The 24,329-nt window shown below is 39.7% G+C and overlaps 1 protein-coding gene across 2 annotated transcripts in view; it reads left to right on the top strand.

The window, feature by feature from the left end:
• The window catches only part of LOC138852395 (insulin-like growth factor 1 receptor), a 448,761-nt gene extending 425,639 nt beyond the window's left edge, over positions 1-23,122 (top strand). For both annotated transcript variants that reach the window (XM_070082796.1, XM_070082795.1), the window contains 4 exons: positions 1,867-2,028; positions 13,995-14,076; positions 19,188-19,320; positions 22,926-23,122. In XM_070082796.1, the coding sequence (XP_069938897.1) occupies positions 1,867-2,028; positions 13,995-14,076; positions 19,188-19,320; positions 22,926-23,107 (559 nt within the window). In that variant the 3' untranslated portion in view covers positions 23,108-23,122. The remainder of the gene's footprint in view (positions 1-1,866; positions 2,029-13,994; positions 14,077-19,187; positions 19,321-22,925) is intronic.
• The last annotated feature ends 1,207 nt before the right edge of the window (positions 23,123-24,329 follow it).

Genomic DNA, 24,329 nt, shown 5'->3' with positions numbered 1-24,329 from the left:
AGGCTGTTTCTGCTGGCTGCACGCAAACCAATGTACGAGCCACAGCCCGGCTGGTCAGGAACCGACTTTAGGTGTTTGTCCAGTGCCAGCTTGAAGACTGCCAGGGGTCTGTTGGTAATCCCCCTTATGTATGCTGGGAGGCAGTTGAACAGTCTCGGGCCCCTGACACTTATTGTATGATCTCTTAACGTGCTAGTGACACCCCTGCTTTTCATTGGGGGGATGTTGCATCGTCTGCCAAGTCTTTTGCTTTCGTAGCGAGTGATTTTCGTGTGCAAGTTCGGTACTAGTCCCTCTAGGATTTTCCAAGTGTATATAATCATGTATCTCTCCCGCCTGCATTCCAGGGAATACAGGTTTAGGAACCTCAAGCGCTCCCAGTAATTGAGGTGTTTTATCTCCGTTATGCGCGCCGTGAAGGTTCTCTGTACATTTTCTAGGTCAGCAATTTCACCTGCCTTGAAAGGTGCTGTTAGTGTGCAGCAATATTCCAGCCTAGATAGAACAAGTGACCTGAAGAGTGTCATCATGGGCTTGGCCTCTCTAGTTTTGAAGGTTCTCATTATCCATCCTGTCATTTTTCTAGCAGATGCGATTGATACAATGTTATGGTCCTTGAAGGTGAGATCCTTTCCAAAATCTTAAGAATATTTCTCTGAGTGTTTTAAAAGAAAAAAAATTGTGATCAATACTGACCAAGATATAGAGGTTTGAAGTTGACAGAGAGTGAACCACTTACGGCAACGTCGGCAACTGCCCCTCACTCTAATATTATTTTTACTTTTATTCTATTTTTTCTTTACTCTCCTAATTTATTTTTTCAAGTAACTTTTGTGGCTTGTGAGACCAATATACATGTAATGCATAATGTATATATATCTACTTGTTGTATGCAACACGATAACTGCACAAATATTGTTGTTATATTCTTTACAAAACTTGTTTACACAAACTCACGTTGCCTTCCCCACCACCCATGATGCCTTCCCCACCACCCACGATGCCTTCCCCACCACCCACCCTGCCTTCCCCACACCCACGATGCCTTCCCCACACCCACAATGTCTTCCTAACCACCCATGCTGGAAATAAGTCACTTTGTCTAAATTTTTTGGGATATCTTAAGTTCTCTACACATGCTGCTATATATGATAAACTTTGTAACTATTCCTGTTTACCTGAACAAACTTACATACTGTCTTCCCAACCCCTTTTCCCACAATTTTCATCTATCCTGTTGTCATTGTTGGATTTGTATGGGTTTGTTACTCAGTCAAAAAACTAATTTTCTTCCTCACTTTTACCATCATTCAACCTCTTCGCAGTGTTTAGGAATTTTTTTTATTTTTCCCCTGTCTTCTGAAAGATCTTGTCTAAACTCTATATCCTTATAACCCTCCAGTTCCTTGATGATGATTGCCTTTTTCTAAAATTTCATCCTTATGCTTAATCTGTGTAAATGTCATTTCCAGTGGCATGTGCTTGTCTTTCTCATAGTTTCCAATACATCTGTATGCCGCAATATGTTCTTAAAAGCTGAAATCCACACTGCATTTTGTCATCTCATTTATGAGTTGTTCTTCCTCTTTGATTCTGTCTGAGAGCTTATTTCCTTGTCAACAACGTCAAAAACAACTAGGCTTCAAATTGGTCTCAGTCGGGCAAATTTACAAATGCAAAACTCCTGCATACTGTGAGGAGGAATACATTACATCAACTTGTTGATTGTTTGGTATCTATGGATTTCTTCACTAATGTATTGTATTATAATAATTTTTAGATTTTAATTTTTTTTAATTTGTCATAAAAAAGGAAGTTAAAAAATTTATGTAGGCACTTCATTAAATGTTTGATCTCATTATCTAGCATCACTGGAGGAAAGGCTGTTGCCAAGGAGCTCACTGCCAGTCTGGGAATGATTGAAGAAGTGACCCATTTTTTATGGGTTTTCGAATCTCATGCACTCATCTCTCTCAACTTCTTAAGAAGTCTGAAGGTCATTGGTGGCAAGAAACTTTATAATGGCAGGTGAGTATTTAGTTCTAGTTGTAATTGTTTGTCCTTGGTGTTGATAACTCCAGAAAAGGAGGCAGATATGATAGAGAAACCTACAGGTAGTCCTATTTGAACATATTCTAGTGTTGCATATTTTTCTGTCTCTAGAGCCAGTTCATAAATACAATGTGGAAAAAGACACTTATGTACAGCTCAGGACATTTATTAAAGGAAATGTTTTGCCACGAGTGGCTTCTTCAGTCCTAATACAGAGATAACTAAGGAAACGAGTATATACAATTCTCTGTATTAGGACTGAAGAAGCCACTTGTGGCAAAACATTTCCTTTAACAAATGTCCGAACTGTACGTAAGTGTCTTTTTCCACATCTTGTCGGCATCACCAAACCATTTCTCCACAATCATTTATGTTTATCTCAACATGAAGTACTGTAGGTCATTTACTTAACACTCTAATCCGTTCCAGAAATCCAAAAATGTTCACAAAAAAAAAATACATTTTATAGAGATTAATTATAGTTTTACATACACACAACAAATATAGTGTTCAATTATTTTTTATTATCACACCGGCCGATTCCCACCAAGGCAGGGTGGCCCGAAAAAGAAAAACTTTCACCATCATTCACTCCATCACTGTCTTGCCAGAAGGGTGCTTTACACTACAGTTTTTAAACTGCAACATTAACACCCCTCCTTCAGAGTGCAGGCACTGTACTTCCCATCTCCAGGACTCAAGTCCGGCCTGCCGGTTTCCCTGAATCCCTTCATAAATGTTACTTTGCTCACACTCCAACAGCACGTCAAGTATTAAAAACCATTTGTCTCCATTCACTCCTATCAAACACGCTCACGCATGCCTGCTGGAAGTCCAAGCCCCTCGCACACAAAACCTCCTTTACCCCCTCCCTCCAACCCTTCCTAGGCCGACCCCTACCCCGCCTTCCTTCCACTACAGACTGATACACTCTTGAAGTCATTCTGTTTCGCTCCATTCTCTCTACATGTCCGAACCACCTCAACAACCCTTCCTCAGCCCTCTGGACAACAGTTTTGGTAATCCCGCACCTCCTCCTAACTTCCAAACTACGAATTCTCTGCATTATATTCACACCACACATTGCCCTCAGACATGACATCTCCACTGCCTCCAGCCTTCTCCTCGCTGCAACATTCATCACCCACGCTTCACACCCATATAAGAGCGTTGGTAAAACTATACTCTCATACATTCCCCTCTTTGCCTCCAAGGACAAAGTTCTTTGTCTCCACAGACTCCTAAGTGCACCACTCACTCTTTTTCCCTCATCAATTCTATGATTCACCTCATCTTTCATAGACCCATCCGCTGACACGTCCACTCCCAAATATCTGAATACGTTCACCTCCTCCATACTCTCTCCCTCCAATCTGATATTCAATCTTTCATCACCTAATCTTTTTGTTATCCTCATAACCTTACTCTTTCCTGTATTCACCTTTAATTTTCTTCTTTTGCACACCCTACCAAATTCATCCACCAATCTCTGCAACTTCTCTTCAGAATCTCCCAAGAGCACAGTGTCATCAGCAAAGAGCAGCTGTGACAACTCCCACTTTGTGTGTGATTCTTTATCTTTTAACTCCACGCCTCTTGCCAAGACCCTCGCATTTACTTCTCTTACAACCCCATCTATAAATATATTAAACAACCACGGTGACATCACACATCCTTGTCTAAGGCCTACTTTTACTGGGAAAAAATTTCCCTCTTTCCTACATACTCTAACTTGAGCCTCACTATCCTCGTAAAAACTCTTCACTGCTTTCAGTAACCTACCTCCTACACCATACACTTGCAACATCTGCCACATTGCCCCCCTATCCACCCTGTCATACGCCTTTTCCAAATCCATAAATGCCACAAAGACCTCTTTAGCCTTATCTAAATACTGTTCACTTATATGTTTCACTGTAAACACCTGGTCCACACACCCCCTACCTTTCCTAAAGCCTCCTTGTTCATCTGCTATCCTATTCTCCGTCTTACTCTTAATTCTTTCAATTATAACTCTACCATACACTTTACCAGGTACACTCAACAGACTTATCCCCCTATAATTTTTGCACTCTCTTTTATCCCCTTTGCCTTTATACAAAGGAACTATGCATGCTCTCTGCCAATCCCTAGGTACCTTACCCTCTTCCATACATTTATTAAATAATTGCACCAACCACTCCAAAACTATATCCCCACCTGCTTTTAACATTTCTATCTTTATCCCATCAATCCCGGCTGCCTTACCCCCTTTCATTTTACCTACTGCCTCACGAACTTCCCCCACACTCACAACTGGCTCTTCCTCACTCCTACAAGATGTTATTCCTCCTTGCCCTATACACGAAATCACAGCTTCCCTATCTTCATCAACATTCAATTATGTATTAATAAATTTAAATAAACATAGAAAATAACATTTTACTTACTTTATTGAAGATTGGTGATGGCATCTGGAAGATAGGGAGGAGGAGTGAGGGAGTTGGGGTTAGTGTTTGGAAGGCGAATCCCCCTCCATAAGGACTTTAGGTATCAAAGCCCTCTCTGGGGTTACTCTGCTTCTCTGTCTTTTAAAGCCACTAGGACCAGCTTGAGAGTCACTGGACCCCTGTCTCACAAAATAACTATCCACAGTCCTCTGTTTCTGGCATCTGTTTAAGATTTCCCTAAATTGGGACATGGTTCTGTCACTGAACATGTTGCAAAGATGGCTTGTTTCAGCTTGCTCAGGGTGCTACTTCTCCACAAACATTTGGACATCATTCCACTTCTGTATTACAGTGGACCCCCGCATAACGATGGCATCGCATAGCGATTTTTCCGCATAACGATTACTTTTATCGGAAAATTTTTGCCCCGCATACCGATTAAAAACCCGCATACCGATTTTCGTCCGAGACGCGTCCAATGTGCCCTCAGCCAGCCTCACATGTGCCGCTCCGTCCCATTGTTTACCAGCCAGCCTCCGCGGTAACATCCAAGCATACACTCGGAATATTTCGTATTATTACAGTATTTTCGGTGCTGTTTCTGGAAAATAAGTGACCATGGGCCCCAAGAAAGCTTCTAGTGCCAACCCTACACCTCAAAGGGTAAGAATTACTATAGAGATGAAGAAAGAGATAATTGATAAGTATGAAAGTGGAGTGCGTATAGCCGACCTAGTCAAGCTGTACAAGAAACCCCAATCAACCATCGCTACTATTGTGGGCACCAGAAAGACAATCAAGGAAGCTGTTCTTGCCAAAGGTTCAACTGTGTTTTCGAAACAAAGATCGCAATTGATGGAAGATGTTGAGAGACTCTTATTGGTGTGGATAAATGAAAAACAGATAGCAGGAGATAGCGTCTCTCAAGCGATCATATGTGAAAAGGCTAGGAAGTTGCATGACGATTTAATTAAAAAAATGCCTGCAACTAGTGATGATGTGAGTGAATTTAAGGCCAGCAAAGGTTGGTTTGAGAGATTTAAGAAGCGTAGTGGCATCCATAGTGTGATAAGGCATGGTGAGGCTGCCAGTTCGGACCACAAAGCGGCTGAAAAATATGTGCAGGAATTCAAGGAGTACATAGAAACTGAAGGACTGAAACCTGAACAAGTGTTTAATTGTGATGAAACAGGCCTGTTCTGGAAGAAAATGCCAAGCAGGACCTACATTACTCAGGAGGAAAAGGCACTCCCAGGACATAAGCCTATGAAAGACAGGCTTACTTTGTTGATGTGTGCCAATGCTACTGGTGATTGCAAAGTGAAGCCTTTATTAGTGTATCACTCTGAAACTCCCAGAGCGTTCAGGCAAAAGAATGTCCTCAAGGATAATTTGTGTGTGCTGTGGAGGGCAAACAGTAAGGCATGGGTCACTAGGGAATTTTTCTATAACTGGTTACACCATGCATTTGCCCCCAATGTGAAAAATTACCTAACTGAAAAGAAATTAGAACTTAAGTGCCTCCTGGTGTTAGACAATGCCCCTGGTCATCCTACAGACGTGTCAGAGCGACTTTATGGGGACATGAGCTTCATTAAGGTGAAGTTTTTGCCTCCTAATACCACTCCTCTCCTGCAGCCCATGGACCAGCAGGTTATTTCCAACTTCAAGAAACTGTACACAAAAGCTCTGTTTGAAAGGTGCTTTGTAATGACCTCAGAAACTCAACTGACTCTAAGAGAGTTTTGGAGAGATCACTTTAACATCCTCAATTGTGTAAACCTTATAGGTAAGGCTTGGGAGGAAGTGACAAAGAGGACCTTGAACTCTGCTTGGAAGAAACTGTGGCCAGAATGTGTAGACAAAAGGGATTTTGAAGGGTTTGAGGCTAACCCTGAGAATCCTGTGCCAGTTGAGGAATCCATTGTGGCATTGGGAAAGTCCTTGGGGTTGGAGGTTAGTGGGGAGGATGTGGAAGAGTTGGTGGAGGAGGACAATGAAGAACTAACCACTGATGAGCTGCTAGATCAACTTCAACAGCAAGAGGCCACACCTGAGGAAATTGCTTCGGAGGAGGGGAGAGAGAAATTGAAGAAGTTGCCTACTTCAAAGATTAAGGAAATCTGTGCTAAGTGGCTTGAAGTGCAAACCTTCATGGATGAAAATCACCCTCACACAGCTATTGCAAGCCGTGCTGGTGATTATTACACTGACAATGTTGTGAAACACTTTAGGCAAGTCATAAAGGAACGAGAGGTACAGGCCACTATGGACAGATATCTTGTGCGAAAGAAGTCCAGTGACTCTGAAGCTGGTCCTAGTGGCATTAAAAGAAGAAGGGAAGTAACCCCAGAAAAGGACTTACTACCTCAAGTCCTAATGGAAGGGGATTCCCCTTCTAAACAGTAAGAAGATATTGCTCTCCCCTCCTCCCATCCCATCAATCATCACCAGATCTTCAATAAAAGTAAGTGTCATTTAATTGTGCATGCCTTTTTCAGTTTGTGTGTATTAAAATTAACATTTCATGTGGTAAAAAAAATTTTTTTTCATACTTTTGGGCGTCTTGCACGGATTAATTTTATTTCCATTATTTCTTATGGGGAAAATTGATTCGCATAACGATTATTTCGCATAACGATGAGCCCTCTTGCACGGATTAAAATCGTTAACCGGGGGTCCACTGTATTTACTTCACATCTATGGTGTTTCTCACTTTCTTTACCACAGGGGTACCACTAGCAAGTTTCTTTGGGCCCATTGTAGCTTATTTCACAGTCCCACAAGCACTAAACACAATGAAATAATCGTAAAATGTTTGAATGAGTGCGCAAGTTAGTGTTCACTCAAGCATAAACAAAGCCAGACTGGCTCACGGCGCCTGCGTAGGGACGCGGACAGTGGGCTGCTGGACAGGTTTGGTACCCGGCGGTTCGAAAATAGGGGCGAGTTTGATAATAGGGACAAAGTTGGTTGGAAAAAAGGGTTCTATTTTCGAAGAGTTCGATAAGCAGTACGTTGGAAATTTGAGGTTCCACTGTAGTTGAAAACTGTAATGTTCTTGCTGACACTGAGTAGAGTTTTAGCCTTATTAGCAATGTAGTATTAGCAATTACTGTTAGGATTATTTGTGCAGTTTGATAAGAGGTTGATATCAGGATTGATATTTGTATTCATAAGAGTAAAGGAGAATGTAAGAAGTATCTACAGAAGGCACGTAGAGAAATAAGCTGTTTCAGATATCAAAAAATTAAAAACATTTACTGTTAACCACTTACAAATATGAATATATGGACTAAGATAATTATTTTAAAGCTTAAAATAAAGGAGCTATTGACTATAAGAAATAAGTCAGCAAATGTAGTTCCCATTTTTAAAAAAGGAGACAGAAAAGAGGCACTAAACTATAGACCTGTGTCACTGATGTGTATAGTATGCAAAGTTATGGAGAAGATTATCAGGAGGAGAGTGGTGGAGCACCTGGAACGGAACAAGAGTATAAACGCCAACCAGCACACATTCATAGAAGGCAAATCCTGTGTCACAAACCTTCTGGAGTTTTATGATAAAGTAGCAGAAGTAAGACACGAGAGAGAGGGGTGGGTTGATTGCATCTTCCTGGACTGCAAGAAGGCCTTTGACATAGTTTCTCACAAGAGATTAGTGCAGAAGCTAGAGGATCAGGCACATATAACAGGAAGGGAATGGATCAGAGAATACCTGACAGGGAGGCAACAACGAGTCATGGTACATGATGAGGTATCACAGTGGGCGCCTGTGACGAGCAGGGTCCCACAGGGGTCTGTCCTAGGACCAGTGCTATTTTTGGTATATGTGAACGACATGATGGAAGGGTTAGACTCAGAAGTGTCCCTGTTCGCAGATGATGTGAAGTTAATGAGGAGAATTAAATCAGATGAGGATCAGGCAGGACCTCAAAGAGACCTGGACAGACTGGACACCTGGTCCAGCAACTGGCTTCTCGAATTTAACCCCGCCAAATGCAAAGTCATGAAGATTAGGGAAGGGCACAGAAGACCGCAGACGGAGTATAGGCTAGGTGGCCAAAGACTGCAAACCTCGCTCAAGGAGAAAGATCTTGGGGCGAGTATAACACCGAGCATGTCTCTGGAAGCACACATCAACCAGATAACTGCTGCAGCATATGGGCGCCTGGCAAACCTGAGAACAGCATTCCGATACCTTAGTAAGGAATCGTTCAAGACACTGTACACCATGTACGTCAGGCCCATACTGGAGTATGCAGCACCTGTTTGGATCCCGCACTTGATCAAGCACATCAAGAAATTAGAGAAAGTGCAAAGGTTTGTGACAAGGTTAGTTCCAGAGCTAAGGGGAATGTCCTATGAAGAAAGGTTAAGGGAAATCGGCCTGACGACATTGGAGGACAGGAGGGTCAGGGGAGACATGATAACATATAAAATACTGCGCGGAATAGACAAGGTGGACAAAGACGGGATGTTCCAGGGAGGGGGGACAGAAACAAGAGGTCACAATTGGAAGTTGAAGACTCAGATGAGTCAAAGGGATGTTAGGAAATATTTCTTCAGTCATAAAGTTGTCAGGCAGTGGAATAGCCTAGAAAGTGATGCAGTGGAGGCGGGAACCATACATAGTTTTAAGACGAGGTTTGATAAAGCTCATGGAGCAGGGAGAGGGAGGACCCAGTGGCAACCAGTGAATATGCAGGGCCAAGAGCTAAGACTCAACCCCTGCAGCCACAAATAGGCGAGTACAAATAGATGAGTACTTTAGCACCTGATTGGTAAACTAGCCAAATAATAATCCATTTAAAGTGAAGAGGTCAATTACTGGACCTGGTTAGGTACTTGCACATCACACCAATAGAGTAATGGCTAGTAAGCAGGAGACAATCAATGCTATTTTGGGCAGAGATGAGTAATAAAACCACATTGGGGCTAAGAGATATGAGTATTATGTAGAAATAGGCTTGATATAATTCCAACTGGGCTTTGAACGTCCCACATCAGAAGCAGCCTTATATATTTCCAAGAAGTTTCTTATAATTTTAGAAATTCCTGTTATACATCTGTATTCTACTGAGTGTTTTAAACCGCAGTATTGTGTGTGTAACAAAGCGTACATAATACATGCAGGAGGGCCTAGCATTGCTGAGTGAGATACTCCGGGAAGGTGGATCAAGATAACTTTTTTTTTAGGGGTCACAAAGTTGTGCATTGAGATAACATTTTGGTAGGAGACCAGCTATATTACATTCATTTCTAAGTTGAAACTTACCTATTGAAGAGGTCACCTGTCAGTCAGACATCTCACTGTTCAGAAAGTTAACTTCATACACAATCATCATGTGCTTCATTCTGGCAGCACATTCGCAATCACAGCTGAGGATACCAGCTTATTGTCTAATATGTTAATTTTCTTCATTGATGGTGAGAAATTCAGTACTCCTTCACTGGCCTTTTTCAATTCAATTCAAAGTTTATTCTCTATAAGGATTACAATGCTGAGTTTACAGAATTTGGTTATTGTGTGGTTTACATGTAGTAAAATAATAATTACAGAGTGTACCACTAGAACACCTAGCATGGCTAGGCATTTCGGGCAGACTTAGATTAAATCTTAAGTTTAAAATATTACAAAATTATGAGGTAAGTTGGTATTATGGCTAAGTGACTAAATACTAGTTTGTGAGTTTAGCAATGTGAATGCTTTTGTTTTGGCACTATACATAGATTCAGTATTGGAGTATCGCAGGCCAACTTATGACTAGTCAAGATTCATTATTTTGAGATTGAGATTAATATTTCTGTTTATGGTCGAATGGGTGAGCGAGTGTAAGTGTGAACCACCAGGTGGTATTCGTGTAATTAGTTGACGGGGTGTATCAGGGAGATAAGATGTTTTCTAATGGTAGTTTTGAAGGTGATGAATGTGTCTGCAGTTCTAGAGTTTTCAGGTAGGGTGTTCCAGATTTTAGGGCCTTTGACATACATTGAATTTTTGTAAAGGTTTAGTCAGACACGGGGAATGTCATAGAGATGTTTGTGTCTGGTGTTATGCCTGTGGGTTCTGTCACAACTATCAAGAAAGTGTTTTAGGTCAAGGTTAATATTGGAATTTAAGGTCCTGTAGATGTAGATTGCACAGTAGTAAGTGTGGATGTACTGAACAGGGAGTAAGTTTAGATCTATGAGGAGTGGGGGGGTGTGTTGCCAGGGATGGGATTTAGTGATTATTCTTACTGCGGCTTTTTGTTGGGTTATTATTGGCTTTAGGTGTGTTGCTGCAGTTGAACCCCAAGCACAGATAGCATAGGTGAGGTATGGATATATAAGTGAATGGTATAGTGTGAGAAGGGCAGTTTGCGGCACGTAGTATCGTATGTTGGAGAGGATCCCAACCGTTTTGGATACTTTTTTGGTTATGTGTTGGATATGGGTGCTGGAGTTCAGGTTGTTGTCGAGGTATAGGCCTAGGAATTTGCCCTCATTATGCCTGGCAATTAGTGTTGTCGATCTTAATGTTAATTTGCGCATCGCCTGCTCTGCAACCAAACATAATGTAGTAGGTTTTGTCAGCGTTAAGCGTAAGTTTATTGGCTGTCATCTAAGTCGATATTTTGATCAGCTCCTCATTAACAATAGTGTTGAGGGTGGAAAGATTATGGTCAGAGATGACATAAGTCGTGTCGTCAGCAAAGAGAATGGGGTTCAGGTGTTGAGATACGTTTGGAAGATCATTGATGTATATGAGGAAGAGCAGGGGACCAAGGACACTTCCCTGCAGAACTCCAGTATCAAGTGGCTGTGTTGTTGATGCTGTGTCTTTAATGGTGACATACTGATACCTATTAGTAAGGTAAGATTTGAAATATGCAAGCGCATGGCCTCTTATACCATAATGGTCAAGTTTGTGGAGTAGGATGCCGTGGTCTACTGTGTCAAGATCTTTTCTTAGGTCAATAAAAATTCCTAGTGGATATTCCTTATTTTCCAATGCTGTGTAAAGCAGATCTAGCATTTTTATGATTGCATCGTTAGTGCTTTTATTTTTCCTGAATCCAAATTGGCAGGGGTTGAGTATGTTTTGTGCCGTTATAAATGAATATAGTCTCCTGTGCACGAGTTTCTCAAAGATTTTGGATAGCAATGGTAAGTTTGATATTGGCCTATAGTTGTTTAAATCTGTAGGGTCACCACCTTTATGTATTGGTGTAACCCTTGCCGTCTTGAGTAGTTTCGGGAAGGTGCTAGTTTCTAGTGACTTGTTAAAAAGTAATGAGATAGTATGCGAGAGGACATGGGCCACTCTCTTGTACAATAATGATGGGACATGAGACAGATTCCCCAAGTTATTTTCAAGTGACTTTATAATCTCGGTGATTTCTGTGGGCTCAGTTGGAGCAAGATAGAAGGAATTTGGGAAATTCCCATCTAGGTAGTCCCCGTCATGGGCATTGGTACGTGGGATTTTATTGGCGAGATTAGAACCTATGGTTGAGAAGAAGTCGTTTATCTTGTTAGCTGTGTCAGTGGGTTGAAGTGGTGTTTCATTAGGTTTAGTTTGGACAATATTCTTGTTTTTTTCAGTTTGTGGGTCCCTAGAATGTGAGAGAGTGTTTTCCAGGTCTTTTTTTATATCTCCTCTTGTGTCAGTGAATCTTCTGGAGTAGTATAGTTGTTTGGCTTTCTTTATTACTTTGGTTAGGACTGATGAATAGCGTTTAAGAATATCTTTGTGTATTAAGCTCTGTTTATATTGCTTTTCATATTGGTGTTTCTTATCAATGGATTTCAGAATGGTGCTGGTTAGCCATGGGCAACCAAGCCATTTGGTTGTGATCTGTTTCGTTTTTATAGGACAATGTTTGTTGTATAGTCTAAGTAGTTTGTTAAGAAAAATGTCTGTCCAGTCATCAACACCATTGGCCTTGGAGAATTCTGTAGGACAGTCAACAGTCTCTAGGTCAGCTGTGAACTTGCTTATCGAGGCCTCATCGTGGAGTCTAAATGAAACTTTGTTGTATTCAAGTGGTGGTTTAATAATGTTTGTCAAGAGGAAGGAAGGGTAGTGGTCTGTAGTGCTATCTGTGATTATTTTTTATTTTATTTATTATCACACCGGCCGATTCCCACCAAGGCAGGGTGGCCCGAAAAAGAAAAACTTTCACCATCATTCACTCCATCACTGTCTTGCCAGAAGAGTGCTTTACACTACAGTTTTTAAACTGCAACATTAACACCCCTCCTTCAGAGTGCAGGCACTGTACTTCCCATCTCCAGGACTCAAGTCCGGCCTGCCGGTTTCCCTGAATCCCTTCATAAATGTTACTTTGCTCACACTCCAACAGCACGTCAAGTATTAAAAACCATTTGTCTCCATTCACTCCTATCAAACACGCTCACGCATGCCTGCTGGAAGTCCAAGCCCCTCGCACACAAAACCTCCTTTACCCCCTCCCTCCAACCCTTCCTAGGCCGACCCCTACTGTGATTATCCCTGATTTAAGGGGGGAAGCTAGTATATTGGTCCATATGTGGTCTATTATGGTTGCACTTGTTTCAGTGAGCCTGGTTGGTTTAGTTATTGTTGGTATGAGAAGTATGTTGTTCATATTGTTGATGAAATCAGTTACAGGCTGATCATCTAGTAGGCCAAGGTTGATGTTGAAGTCTCCAGCTAAGAGAAGGTGGTGCTTATTCATTTGTCTGTTTGTTATTAGTGCCTTTAATTTCTCACTGAAATTTGGGATGTTTGTGTGGGGTATCCGGTAAATGGCACCGATTGTTATAGGCGTCTTAAGGTTTTTTACAGTAAAATTAGCAAAAGTGTATTCTCCATATTCATCACTAAAGCAAGTGGTGCTAATACAAGTTAATTGGTTAGAGTAATAGATTGCAATACCACCCCCAACTTGGTATGGTCTGCAGTTGTGGATTGCTATGTATCCTGGTAGAGGGTAGATATCTATTGTGTCCTGCTTAAGCCAGGTCTCAGTAAGAATAATGCAGGAGAAGGGTGTCTTTAGTGATTCAAGGAGTGCCAGGAGGTCATCATAGTGTTTGCTTAAGGACCTGATGTTGTAGTTAAGTACTGATAGACTTTTAGCATTGTTTAGAATAGTGCTGGCTTGTGATGCTGTGTAGTGAAGGCAGTTACTTTCCAATAGGTTTTGATTGTGTGTCATATTATGGAGGTTTAGATCAGGGTCAACGTGATCAATCATCATCTAGGTTTAAATTATGGTTATTTATATCCTGGGTTGTGTGAAAATTCTCTCTCACTCTCCAAAATTCTTATGCCTCTGCCCAAGCTTGGGTTAGGACCCTTTTAATTTTTCAGTGCTCTGTAAATATTACATATTCCTTTTTTCATTGAAATGTTATGTCTGTGAACCTTTATTTTCCTGTCCTTCCTCTTATTTTAGTTGACATAACATGTTCCATTGCACTACTTAAGACAGTTGTCAAGTGCCTCACAACAATAGTAACGCTTGTTTTCTTGTCACAGGTATGCTCTTTATGTACATAACAATGACAACTTGGAGGATATTTGGTCTTCAGAAAATCTTGTTAATTTGACCATTACTGAGGTAAGTTTGGACTGTATGGTAAGCTAGATATAATGATTGCATGCTCTGACCAACAAATACTAGTGTTGTACCCTTATCCTCTACTACACACTGGCCACATGTACATAATCTTCTGAGAACATTGAAGTCACAATACATGCCTTATCTGCAATAGGAGTACAGTCTCCCTGGCCAAGTAATACTGGCATATAATTTCTAAGTTAAGTAACAGTAGAATATGCGATATTTTCTCTCGTATAAGGCATGCTTTTGTTCCTCATAAAAATCTTGGGAAGTCACCCTGCACTTTATATGTTCAAAGTTAGGAACAAGGGTAAGCAATGGGTTACTGGCAAGTGGTGGTTTCAGTGCTGTGGTGCTGGTAAACTAAATTTCAAACATCCCACAACAAAACAGTTTTAATGATTAGTAACTATTATAAATTATAATTTGCAAATTAGCTTCTCAGCAGTTGTAAGTACAGTGGACCCTTGGTTATCGGCCATAATCCGTTCCAGAAGGTTGGCCTAAATCCAAAAAGGCCAAAAACTGAAATAATATTTCCTATAAGAATTAATGTAAATGCAATTAATCTGTTCCAGACACCCAAAAATATTAATAAAATACATTTTTTAAAGATTAACTATAATTTTACATGCACAAAACAATGAGAACTAAATAAGTAAATAAATGATCATTTAAATCACTACTACATACCTTTATTGAAGACTCTTGTTGGCTTAGGGAAGACAGGGAGGAGGATAGAGGGAGGACTGATTATTAAAATTAAAAATTAAAATCCTTATTTCTCTGTTAATATTACAATGTGGGGTTTACATATTATAAGACATTATTACTTTTTACAAAGAAGGCCACTGGTATGCCTTGGTATGCCTAGGCATTTCAGGCAGACTAATACTAGTTCTTACTCTATATTGACACAGGATATAGATCATACTTGTATTAAGGTTAGGTAATTGTAGTGATTAACTAGATTTACAAAATTGAGGTAGCTCAAAAAATTTAATAACTTAACAATTAGTTTATCTATTAATGGAAATGGTCTCGATTTGGTATGATACAGTTTCTATATTGGAGTGTCTTAGACAAACTTATGACTAGCTTAAGAATTATGAACCAATAGCTGTATTCAGAATTTTGTTTACTGTCATGTGTAGATTAGGGGGAGTCACACATATCAATGTGTATTTTGTTTTGAATATGTGCAAGATAAGGTAGGGCTCCTATATTGGAGTATCTTAGTCAAACTTATGACCAGCTTATTTGGAAGGGATATCACCCTCCATAAGGACTTTAGGTATCAAAGCCCTCTCTGGGGTTACTTCCCTTCTTTGTCTTTTACTGCCACTAGGACCAGCTTCAGAGTCACTGCACCCCTGTCACACAAAATCTGTCCAGAGATCTCTGTTTCTGGTATCTCTAAGATTTGCCTGAAGTGAGACAAGGTGTTGTCACTGAACATATTGCAGATATGGCTTGTTTCAGCTTGGTCAAGGTGATATTTCTCCATGAAACTTTGCAACTCACTCCACTTTGCACACATGTCCTTAACCACAGAAGAAGGCACATTCTCCCCTCTCTCTTCCTCCTCCCTCTGAAGCAATTTCCTCAGCTGTGGTCTGTTACTGTTCCAGATGAAGCTCTTGCAGCTCTTCAGTGGCACTCGATTGGCACTCGACCAAACAAACATGACCTGCCAAAACTTTGCTGTAAACTATTTTGTGTTTCTTCACCTTCTTTTATTTTTTTTTATTTATGTAAATAAGTCACCATGGGGCCTATGAAGATTAGTAATAACAGCCAACCAAAAAGAAATTTGCTTGGGAAAATCCGTTCAATACTCGAATAGATGGGAATTCTGGAATGAATTAAGTTTGAGCACCAAGGTTCTACTGTACTACTACATACAGTCATTACATTTGTTACTTGCACTAAAACACTACTACATGTAGTGACTACAATTCTTACTTGCACTAAGACACTACTACATAGAGTAACTACAATTGTTACTTTTAGTAAAAGTAACAATTGTAGTTACTCTATGTAGTAGTGTCTTAGTGCAAGTAACAATTGTAGTCACTACATGTAGTAGTGTTTTAGTGCAAGTAACAATTGTAGTCACTGTATGTAATAGTATTTTAGTAAAACACTATTACATACAGTCACTACAGTTGTTACTTGCACTAAAACACTACTACATACAGTGACTACAATTGTTACTTGCACTAAAACACTACTACATACAATGACTACAATTATTACTTGCACTGAAACACTACTACATACAGTGACTACAATTGTTATTCGTACTAAAATACTACCACATACAATCATTACAGTTGATACTTGCAATAAAGCATTTTTCCAGTTTCACTGTATATGGTAGTTCCTATTAGGGACTTACAAACATTATAGTATGTGGACATGAGAGTTGCTTAATATGTAGAAGCATTACTGCTGAAGAGAACTAGTAGTCAACTCCTGGCTTCTTGTTGCACTGCACTCAACAATAGAGAAACTCGTGAGGTGAAGTCTCACTTAAGTTTAATTACCAGTTAACAAGTACTATTTTCTTTTATCCATAATGGTGACTAATACACAATGGTGTATTAGTCACCTTTTTATCCACAATAGTGACTAATATTGAAAAAATGTTTACTGCAAAGCTCTTATCATTAGTTTTTAATTTATGTATTTATCTTCAGTAAAGGAGAAATGCATTATGATCTGGGTATCCCTCAAGGCTTAGTTGTGTCTTTATCATGTATATACGAGTGTAACCTGACCTTGCATAAGCCACCGAGATTATAAAGTCACTTAAAAATAACTTGGGGAATCTGTCTCATGTCCCACCATTATTGTACAAGCGAGCGGCCCATGTCCTTTCGCATGCTATTTCATTACTTTTTAACAAGTCACTAGAAACTAGCACCTTCCCAAAACTACTCAAGACAGCAAGGGTTACACCAATACATAAAGGTGGTGACCCTACAGATTTAAACAACTATAGGCCAATATCAAACTTACCATTGCTATCCAAAATCTTTGAGAAACTCGAGCACAGGAGACTATATTCATTTATAACAGCACAAAACATACTCAACCCCTGCCAATTTGGATTCAGAAAAAAATAAAAGCAATAATGATGCAATTATAAAAATGCTAGATCTGCTTTATACAGCATTGGAAAATAAGGAATATCCACTAGGAATTTTTATTGACCTAAGAAAAGCTTTTGACACAGTAGACCACGGCATCCTACTCCACAAACTTGACCATTATGGTATAAGAGGCCATGCGCTTGCATATTTCAAATCTTAACTTACTAATAGGTATCAGTATGTCACCATTAAAGACACAGCATCAACAACGCAGCCACTTGATACTGGAGTTCCACAGGGAAGTGTCCTTGGTCCCCTGCTCTTCCTCATATACATCAATGATCTTACACTTTGTGACTTTGTCAATGGTCCAAGTCGGACCGAAACGTCGTCGTAAGCTTCTCTCTTTTATGTGCGGGTTATTTGTGTATCGTTCCAGTCACGGTATTGTGCCTTTTTTGTTATCAATGATCTTCCAAATGTATCCCAACACCTGAACCCCATTCTCTTTGCTGACGACACGATTTGTGTCATCTCTCACCCTAATCTTGCCACCGTCAACACCATTATTAACGAGGAGCTGATCAAAATATCAACTTGGATGACAGCCAATAAACTTAGGCTTAACACTGACTAAACCTACTATATTATGTTTGGTAGCAGAGCAGGAGTTGTACAAATTAACATTGAGATCAACAACACTCTAATTGCCAGACATAATGAGGGCAAATTCCTAGGCCTATACCTCGACAACAACCTGAATTTCAGCACCCATATCCAACACATAACCAAAAAAGCATCCAAAACGGTTGGGATCCTCTCCGAGATACGATACTATGTGCTGCAAAATGCCCTTCTCACACTATACCACTCATTTATCCATACCTTACCTATGCTATTTGTGCTTGGGGATCAACTGCAGCAACACACCTAAAGCCAATAATAACCCAACAAAAAGCTGCAGTAAGAATAATCACTAAATCCCATCCCTGGCAACACTCCCTCCCCCACTCTTCATAGATCTAAACTTACTCTGTTCAGTACATCCACACTTACTACTGTGCAATCTACATCTACAAGACCTTAAATTCCAATATTAACCTTGACCTAAAATGCTTTCTTGATAGTTGTGACAGAACCCACAGGCATAACACCAGACACAAACATCTCTATGACATTCCCCGTGTCCGACTAAACCTTTACAAAAATTCAATGTATGTCAAAGGCCCTAAAATCTGGAACACCCTACCTGAGAACTCTAGAACTGCAGACACATTCATCACCTTCAAAACTACCATTAGAAAACATCTTGTCTCCCTGATACACCCCGTTAACTAATTACACGAAATACCACCTGGTGGTTCACACTTTCACTCACCCATTGGACCATAAACAGAAATATCAATCTCAATCTTAATATAATGAATCCTAACTAGTCATAAGTTGGCCTGTGATACTCCAATACTGAAACTATGTATTGTGCCAAAACAAAAGCATTCACATTGCTAAACTCACAAACTAGTATTTAGTCACTTAGCCATAATACCAACTTACCTCATAATTTGTAGTATTTTAAAGTTAAGAATTAATCTAAGTGTGCCCGAAATGCCTGGCCATGCTAGGTGTTCTAGTGGCCCCCTCTGTAATTAGTATTTTACTACATGTAAACCACACAATAACCAAATTCTGTAAACTCAGCATTGTAATCCTTATAGAGAATAAACTTTGAATTTGAATTTCCACACTTTTTACACAAAAAAGCATATTTTTAATTTTTCATGTATTTTTTTAAGTGATATTTGAAAAAGTCATTGGTTCCAGGCAGAAAAACATGTTGAATTCAAAAGAAGGGGCCAGATATGTAAAAATATTAATGCTACAAAAGGAGAAATATTCAGCCCAGCTAAATATGATGATCATTTTACACAAAAGGTACTGTATTACATCTATCGTGAATGTATAGTTAGTTACAACCATGTGTAACTGATTTTACCTTCATCTCCTTTTCAGAGAAAGGCTTCAGTGTTGTTCCATTCCAACCCAAAGCTGTGCTACAAGAAGATCAAGGAACTTATTTTGAGGACAAATCGGACCATTCCAGAGGACAGCAACATGCACCTCACTAACGGAAATAAAATTGCATGTGAGAGCTATAAATATTTGTTAATTCTAGATAATGATAATATAATAATTTCTTTATTTACTACAAGTACATGTACAAGGTATACAGGCCTAGCTGACATCAATGACATACTACTATATAGAAAGCCCCTTGTTATGCTGAGCATTTCAGGCAAATTAGGTCAGGTTTGTCCCAGGATGCTACCCACACCATTCGACTAACACACAGGTACCCATTTTGAACAGGGACAGCAGGTGTCTTACGAAAAATGTCCCTAATGTTTTCCAGCTGTACTGGAGGAAATTTGAACTCTGGATCTGTGTGTGATCTGAGTGTGCCAGTGATCTTGTAATTACAAAATAATTTGTGCAAAATTTCAATGCTTCTAATTTTTTCCCCTATGTAATTGTAGACTAATGCTTGAATCTGAGGTTTTAGAGCTACAGTACTGTATAGTGGTCTAGCATTTAATTAATACTGTATCTTTATTAGTGGATAGAAATATCACCTTTTATTCACATGCTCTGTAGTGCAAAATTTCTCTACCTGTAAGGGAGGGAAGTATTGATGAAAAATTTCAATGCGACAGACTAAACAGGCAACAAGGGAGGGTTAGCCTGTATGTCAGAGTCGCTCATTTGCACAGAACTACTAAACACCTCAAAGGATGTAGTTGAAGTTTTGGTGGTAAAGACTGAAAACCAAAACCTTGTCATTGTGGTAGTATACAAGCCTCCAGATCCAACTTCCCAGTAATTCCAGGAGCAGCTTGAGAAAATTGACCACTGTCTGGAAAATCTCCCAATTCCTGTCCCAAACATCTTACTACTAGGAGATTTCAACCTGAGACACCTAAAATGGAAAAGTATAGCAAACAGTGTTTTAGCAGAGATCACTCCAGGAGGCAGCTCAGATGAAAATTCACACACACAAACTATTAAATCTCTGCAACAAATTCACCTTAAACCTGCAAATAGTAGAGCCTACAGGACTAGAAAATATGCTAGACCTCATCTTCGCTAACATTGATGATCTGATACATAATATAACTGTATCAATGACAATTCACTCAGATCACAACATATAATAGAGGTACAGACATGTATGCACAGGGCTCCAGACCAGCAAAATGTGAGCAGTCATGAAGGTCTCCTTACGAAATTCAATTTCGATAACAAAAACATACACGGGCATCAAGTAAACCATGTCCTAAATGAAACAAGCTGGGAAGATATCCTAAACAACACGGACCCGAACATCTGCCTTGAAAAAATTAATTCTGTGGTTGTTGAGATCTGCTCAAGACACATTCCATTAAGAAAAAGAAAGAGGAGATGTAAGCTAGAAAGAGAGAGAGACGTTCCCTATACAGACGAAGTCACAGAGCTGCTGAGTAGGGTCAATATATATGAAATACGAAGGGAAGTACTAGTCAATGAAATTGCAAATATCGAACTTAAGCTGAAGGAATGTTATAGGAGACAAGAATCACAGGAAGAACTAAAAGCCATAAAGGAAATTGAAAAAAATCCAAAATACTTCTTCTCTTATGCCAAATCTAAGGGAAAAACAACATCCAGTATTGGACCCCTGCTTAGGCAGGATGGGACATACACAGATGATAGCCAAGAAATGAGTGAGATACTAAAGTCCCAATATGACTCAGTGTTCAGCAATCCACTGCCGCTCTAAGGGTCGACAATCCAAATGAATTCTTTATGAATGAAACCCAAAATTTGGCCATCCCAAAACTCTCGGATATTATTATAACTCCACAAGATTTTGAAGAGGCAATGACATGCCCATGCACTCTTCCCCAGGCCCAGACTCGTGGAATTCCGTCATCATCAAGAACTGCCCTATTGTGTGCCTTCAGCATTTTATGGAGAGAGCATGGACACAGGGGTCATCCCACACACTAAAAACAACAGACATAGTCCCACTCCACAAAGGTGGAAGTAAAGCACTAACATCTCATATCAACCACCTAGATACCCATCAGTTGCACAACCCAGGGCATCATGGGTTCAGAGCAGGTCGCTCCTGCCTGTCCCAGCTGCTGGACCACTATAAGGTCCTGGATGCTGTAGACAATAAACAAAATACAGATGTTGTATACCCAGACTTTGCAAAAGCTTTCGACAAGTGTGACCATGGTGTAGCACACAAAATGCGGGATAAAGGAATAACAGGAAAAGTTGGTAGATGGATCTACAACTTCCTGACAAAGAGAACACAAAGAGCAATAGTAAATAGAGTAAAGTCCCAGGCAGCCATGGTTAAAAACTCTGTTCCACAAGGCACAGTACTCGCTCCCATTCTATTCCTCATCCTCATTTCTGACATTGAGATGTAAACCATAGCTCCGTGTCTTCCTTTGCGGATGACACCCGGATCACCATGGCAGTGACCTCCATTGAAGACACTGTGAGACTCCAAGCAGACATCAACCAAATCTTCGAATGGGCCACTCAAAACAATATGAAGTTCAACAAGGAGGAATTTCAACTACTCAGATATGGAAAACTTGAAGAAATTAAAAATGTGTCAGGGTATACGACAAATTCTAACCATACATAGAGCGGAAAAGTAATGTGAAGGATCTGGGAGTGATAATGTCAGAGGATCTCGCCTTCAAAGACCACAACAATGTATCTACCTTATCTGCTAGGAAAATGATAGGATGGATAATGAGAACCTTCAAAGCTAGGGATGCCAAGCCCATAATGATTCTCTAGGCTGGAATACTGCTGTACACTAATGGCCCTCTTCAAGGCTGGCGACATTGCAGACCTGGAGAGTTGGTACTAGTATTGTCTGTAATACTGCCTAATGTTTAAGGCTCTTGAGCCCAGAAATTGGAGCAGTCTTCCCTTTCCACAGATAACACCTGATTACTTCCCATGTCCTAGGCATTTTATGATGGTTATGAGTTTTGCACTTCCCCATGCATGTAATGCTCCACCAAATGGTGTTTCTCACCATTTGGGTTCAGTTTAGGATGTAGTTTTGAGTTTGAAGCTGATATGACTGGATTCCAGGGAGAGTTATGGAATGGAGATATTTTATTAAAGTGTTGGAGGTAAGTTGGTCTTGTAAGTGTTTGGGTTTTAATGCTTAGTATATCTTTGACTATTGCAGAAGCTTTGGAAATTTCTGCAGTGCTGTATGACCTTTATGGGTTTGGCACTTAATTTTATTATAACAATTTAGAAATCTGTTAGCAATGTGGGTTTACTAGCTTCTCCTCACTTAGCGACATACTCGTTTACTGATGACTCGGACTTACGACGGGCTCTTTGACCAGTATTCATACCTAAATAATGTATGTTAGAGCTGATTTCCTCTATTTTGTTTATTACAATATACAGTATACTACTGCATAAACATTGAAAAATATACCAGAAATTCTATAAATGGTGCAAAGGTGATATTAAAGCAATATCAAAGATGGTTGACACAAACCCACTACCATTATAGTATGCTCGTCACTTACCAACAAATTCGTTTACCGACGAGGTCTTAGGAACGATACTCCTTCTGTAAGTGAGGAGAGACTGTATGCAATTTTCATCTGCTGCCATTAACTATGTACACATTTGTTTTTTCTGTGAAATTTTCCTCAGGTACAATAATGGAACAAACTGTGAACTTGGAAGCTTTACCAGATAAGGGTGTAGTGAAAGTGAGCTGGACCACGGCACCAATTAATGAGGATGATCGCATGCTCACTGGCTACTATGTGTACTACAAACAATCAGAAAAGGACATAAACTATATGACTGGTCGCGATGCTTGTGATGAGTGAGTTACACGTTATTTGTTTTTTGAACGTCATTTGGCTTTTAAGGAAAATGAAGGGATTGATTTATAAACATTATGGTTGTTAGATTTCCAAAGATTAGGCTCAGTGCTGCTGTGCTTTTCTTGGCTAGAAATGGTTGTTTCAAGGATGTGCATGTGTGGTTGTATTGTGCTGCAAGTTAATTCAGGGGTTGGAGCTGCCAAAACAATGCCCTGGTGATTCAGTGACTTATTTTATTTACTGTTATTCATGTCTGTTAGTATATTTTTCTCAGCAGTTGTCTAGATTAATTATGTATAAGTATGAGTTTTGGGCCTTGGTCATTCGTACATTCTGTACAGAATGTGTGTGTGATGCTTCACCACTCCTGGGAGCATCACTGTAAGTGCATCATATATAGATAAGTTTTTGTTTTTACAACACCTGCTCTCTTCTACCAGTGTAGCATGACCCCAAGAGAAAAATGCATTTACCATCATAAAGTGCATTCAATAACCATCTTGCCAGAAGTGTACTGATATCATAATTCAACTGATCTCTGAACTGCAACAACATTTTTAAATATACTGTGTATATTTAAAGTCATGAGCCATCTTCCACCAATGTAAGGTGACCCAAAGAAACAAATATTTACTGTCATTCATCTGTCACCGTCTTTCTATGAGTGTGTTGACGCTATAATCGTATTACCCTATGATTGCAACATCTTTCACTTTTCAGAATGTAGACAATGCCATTCCCATCTTCAGCACTCAAGTCCGGCTAAATGGCTTTCCTGAATCCCTTCATAAAAGTTACCTTACTCTCACTTTTTTGTATTTACAGTAGACCGTTATATTACACAGTAGTTATGTTCCTGAAAATGCCACGTTGGGTAAATCCATGTTAGATAAACTAAAACACTTACGAGAAAAATGGGGTTACATTCCTGGGAGCCCAAAAAACCCAAACAATTTTTTTAGACCTCCAGATTTTACAAAAATTATAATGAATATGTAACTGTTGTTCATTGTCATGGCATATTATGTTGTCTTTTACTGCTTAAGATTACAAATGTAACAGAAATAATAGTATCTTTTTTTATTATTATCACACTGGCCAATTCCCACCAAGGCAGGGTGGCCCGAAAAAGAAAAACTTTCACCATCATTCACTCCATCACTGTCTTGCCAGAAGGGTGCTTTACACTACAGTTTTTAAACTGCAACATTAACACCCCTCCTTC

Source organism: Cherax quadricarinatus, chromosome 8, assembly GCF_038502225.1.
Source record: "Cherax quadricarinatus isolate ZL_2023a chromosome 8, ASM3850222v1, whole genome shotgun sequence".
NCBI classification, from domain to species: Eukaryota; Metazoa; Arthropoda; class Malacostraca; order Decapoda; family Parastacidae; genus Cherax; species Cherax quadricarinatus.
This window is presented reverse-complemented; position numbering and strand designations above follow the sequence as displayed.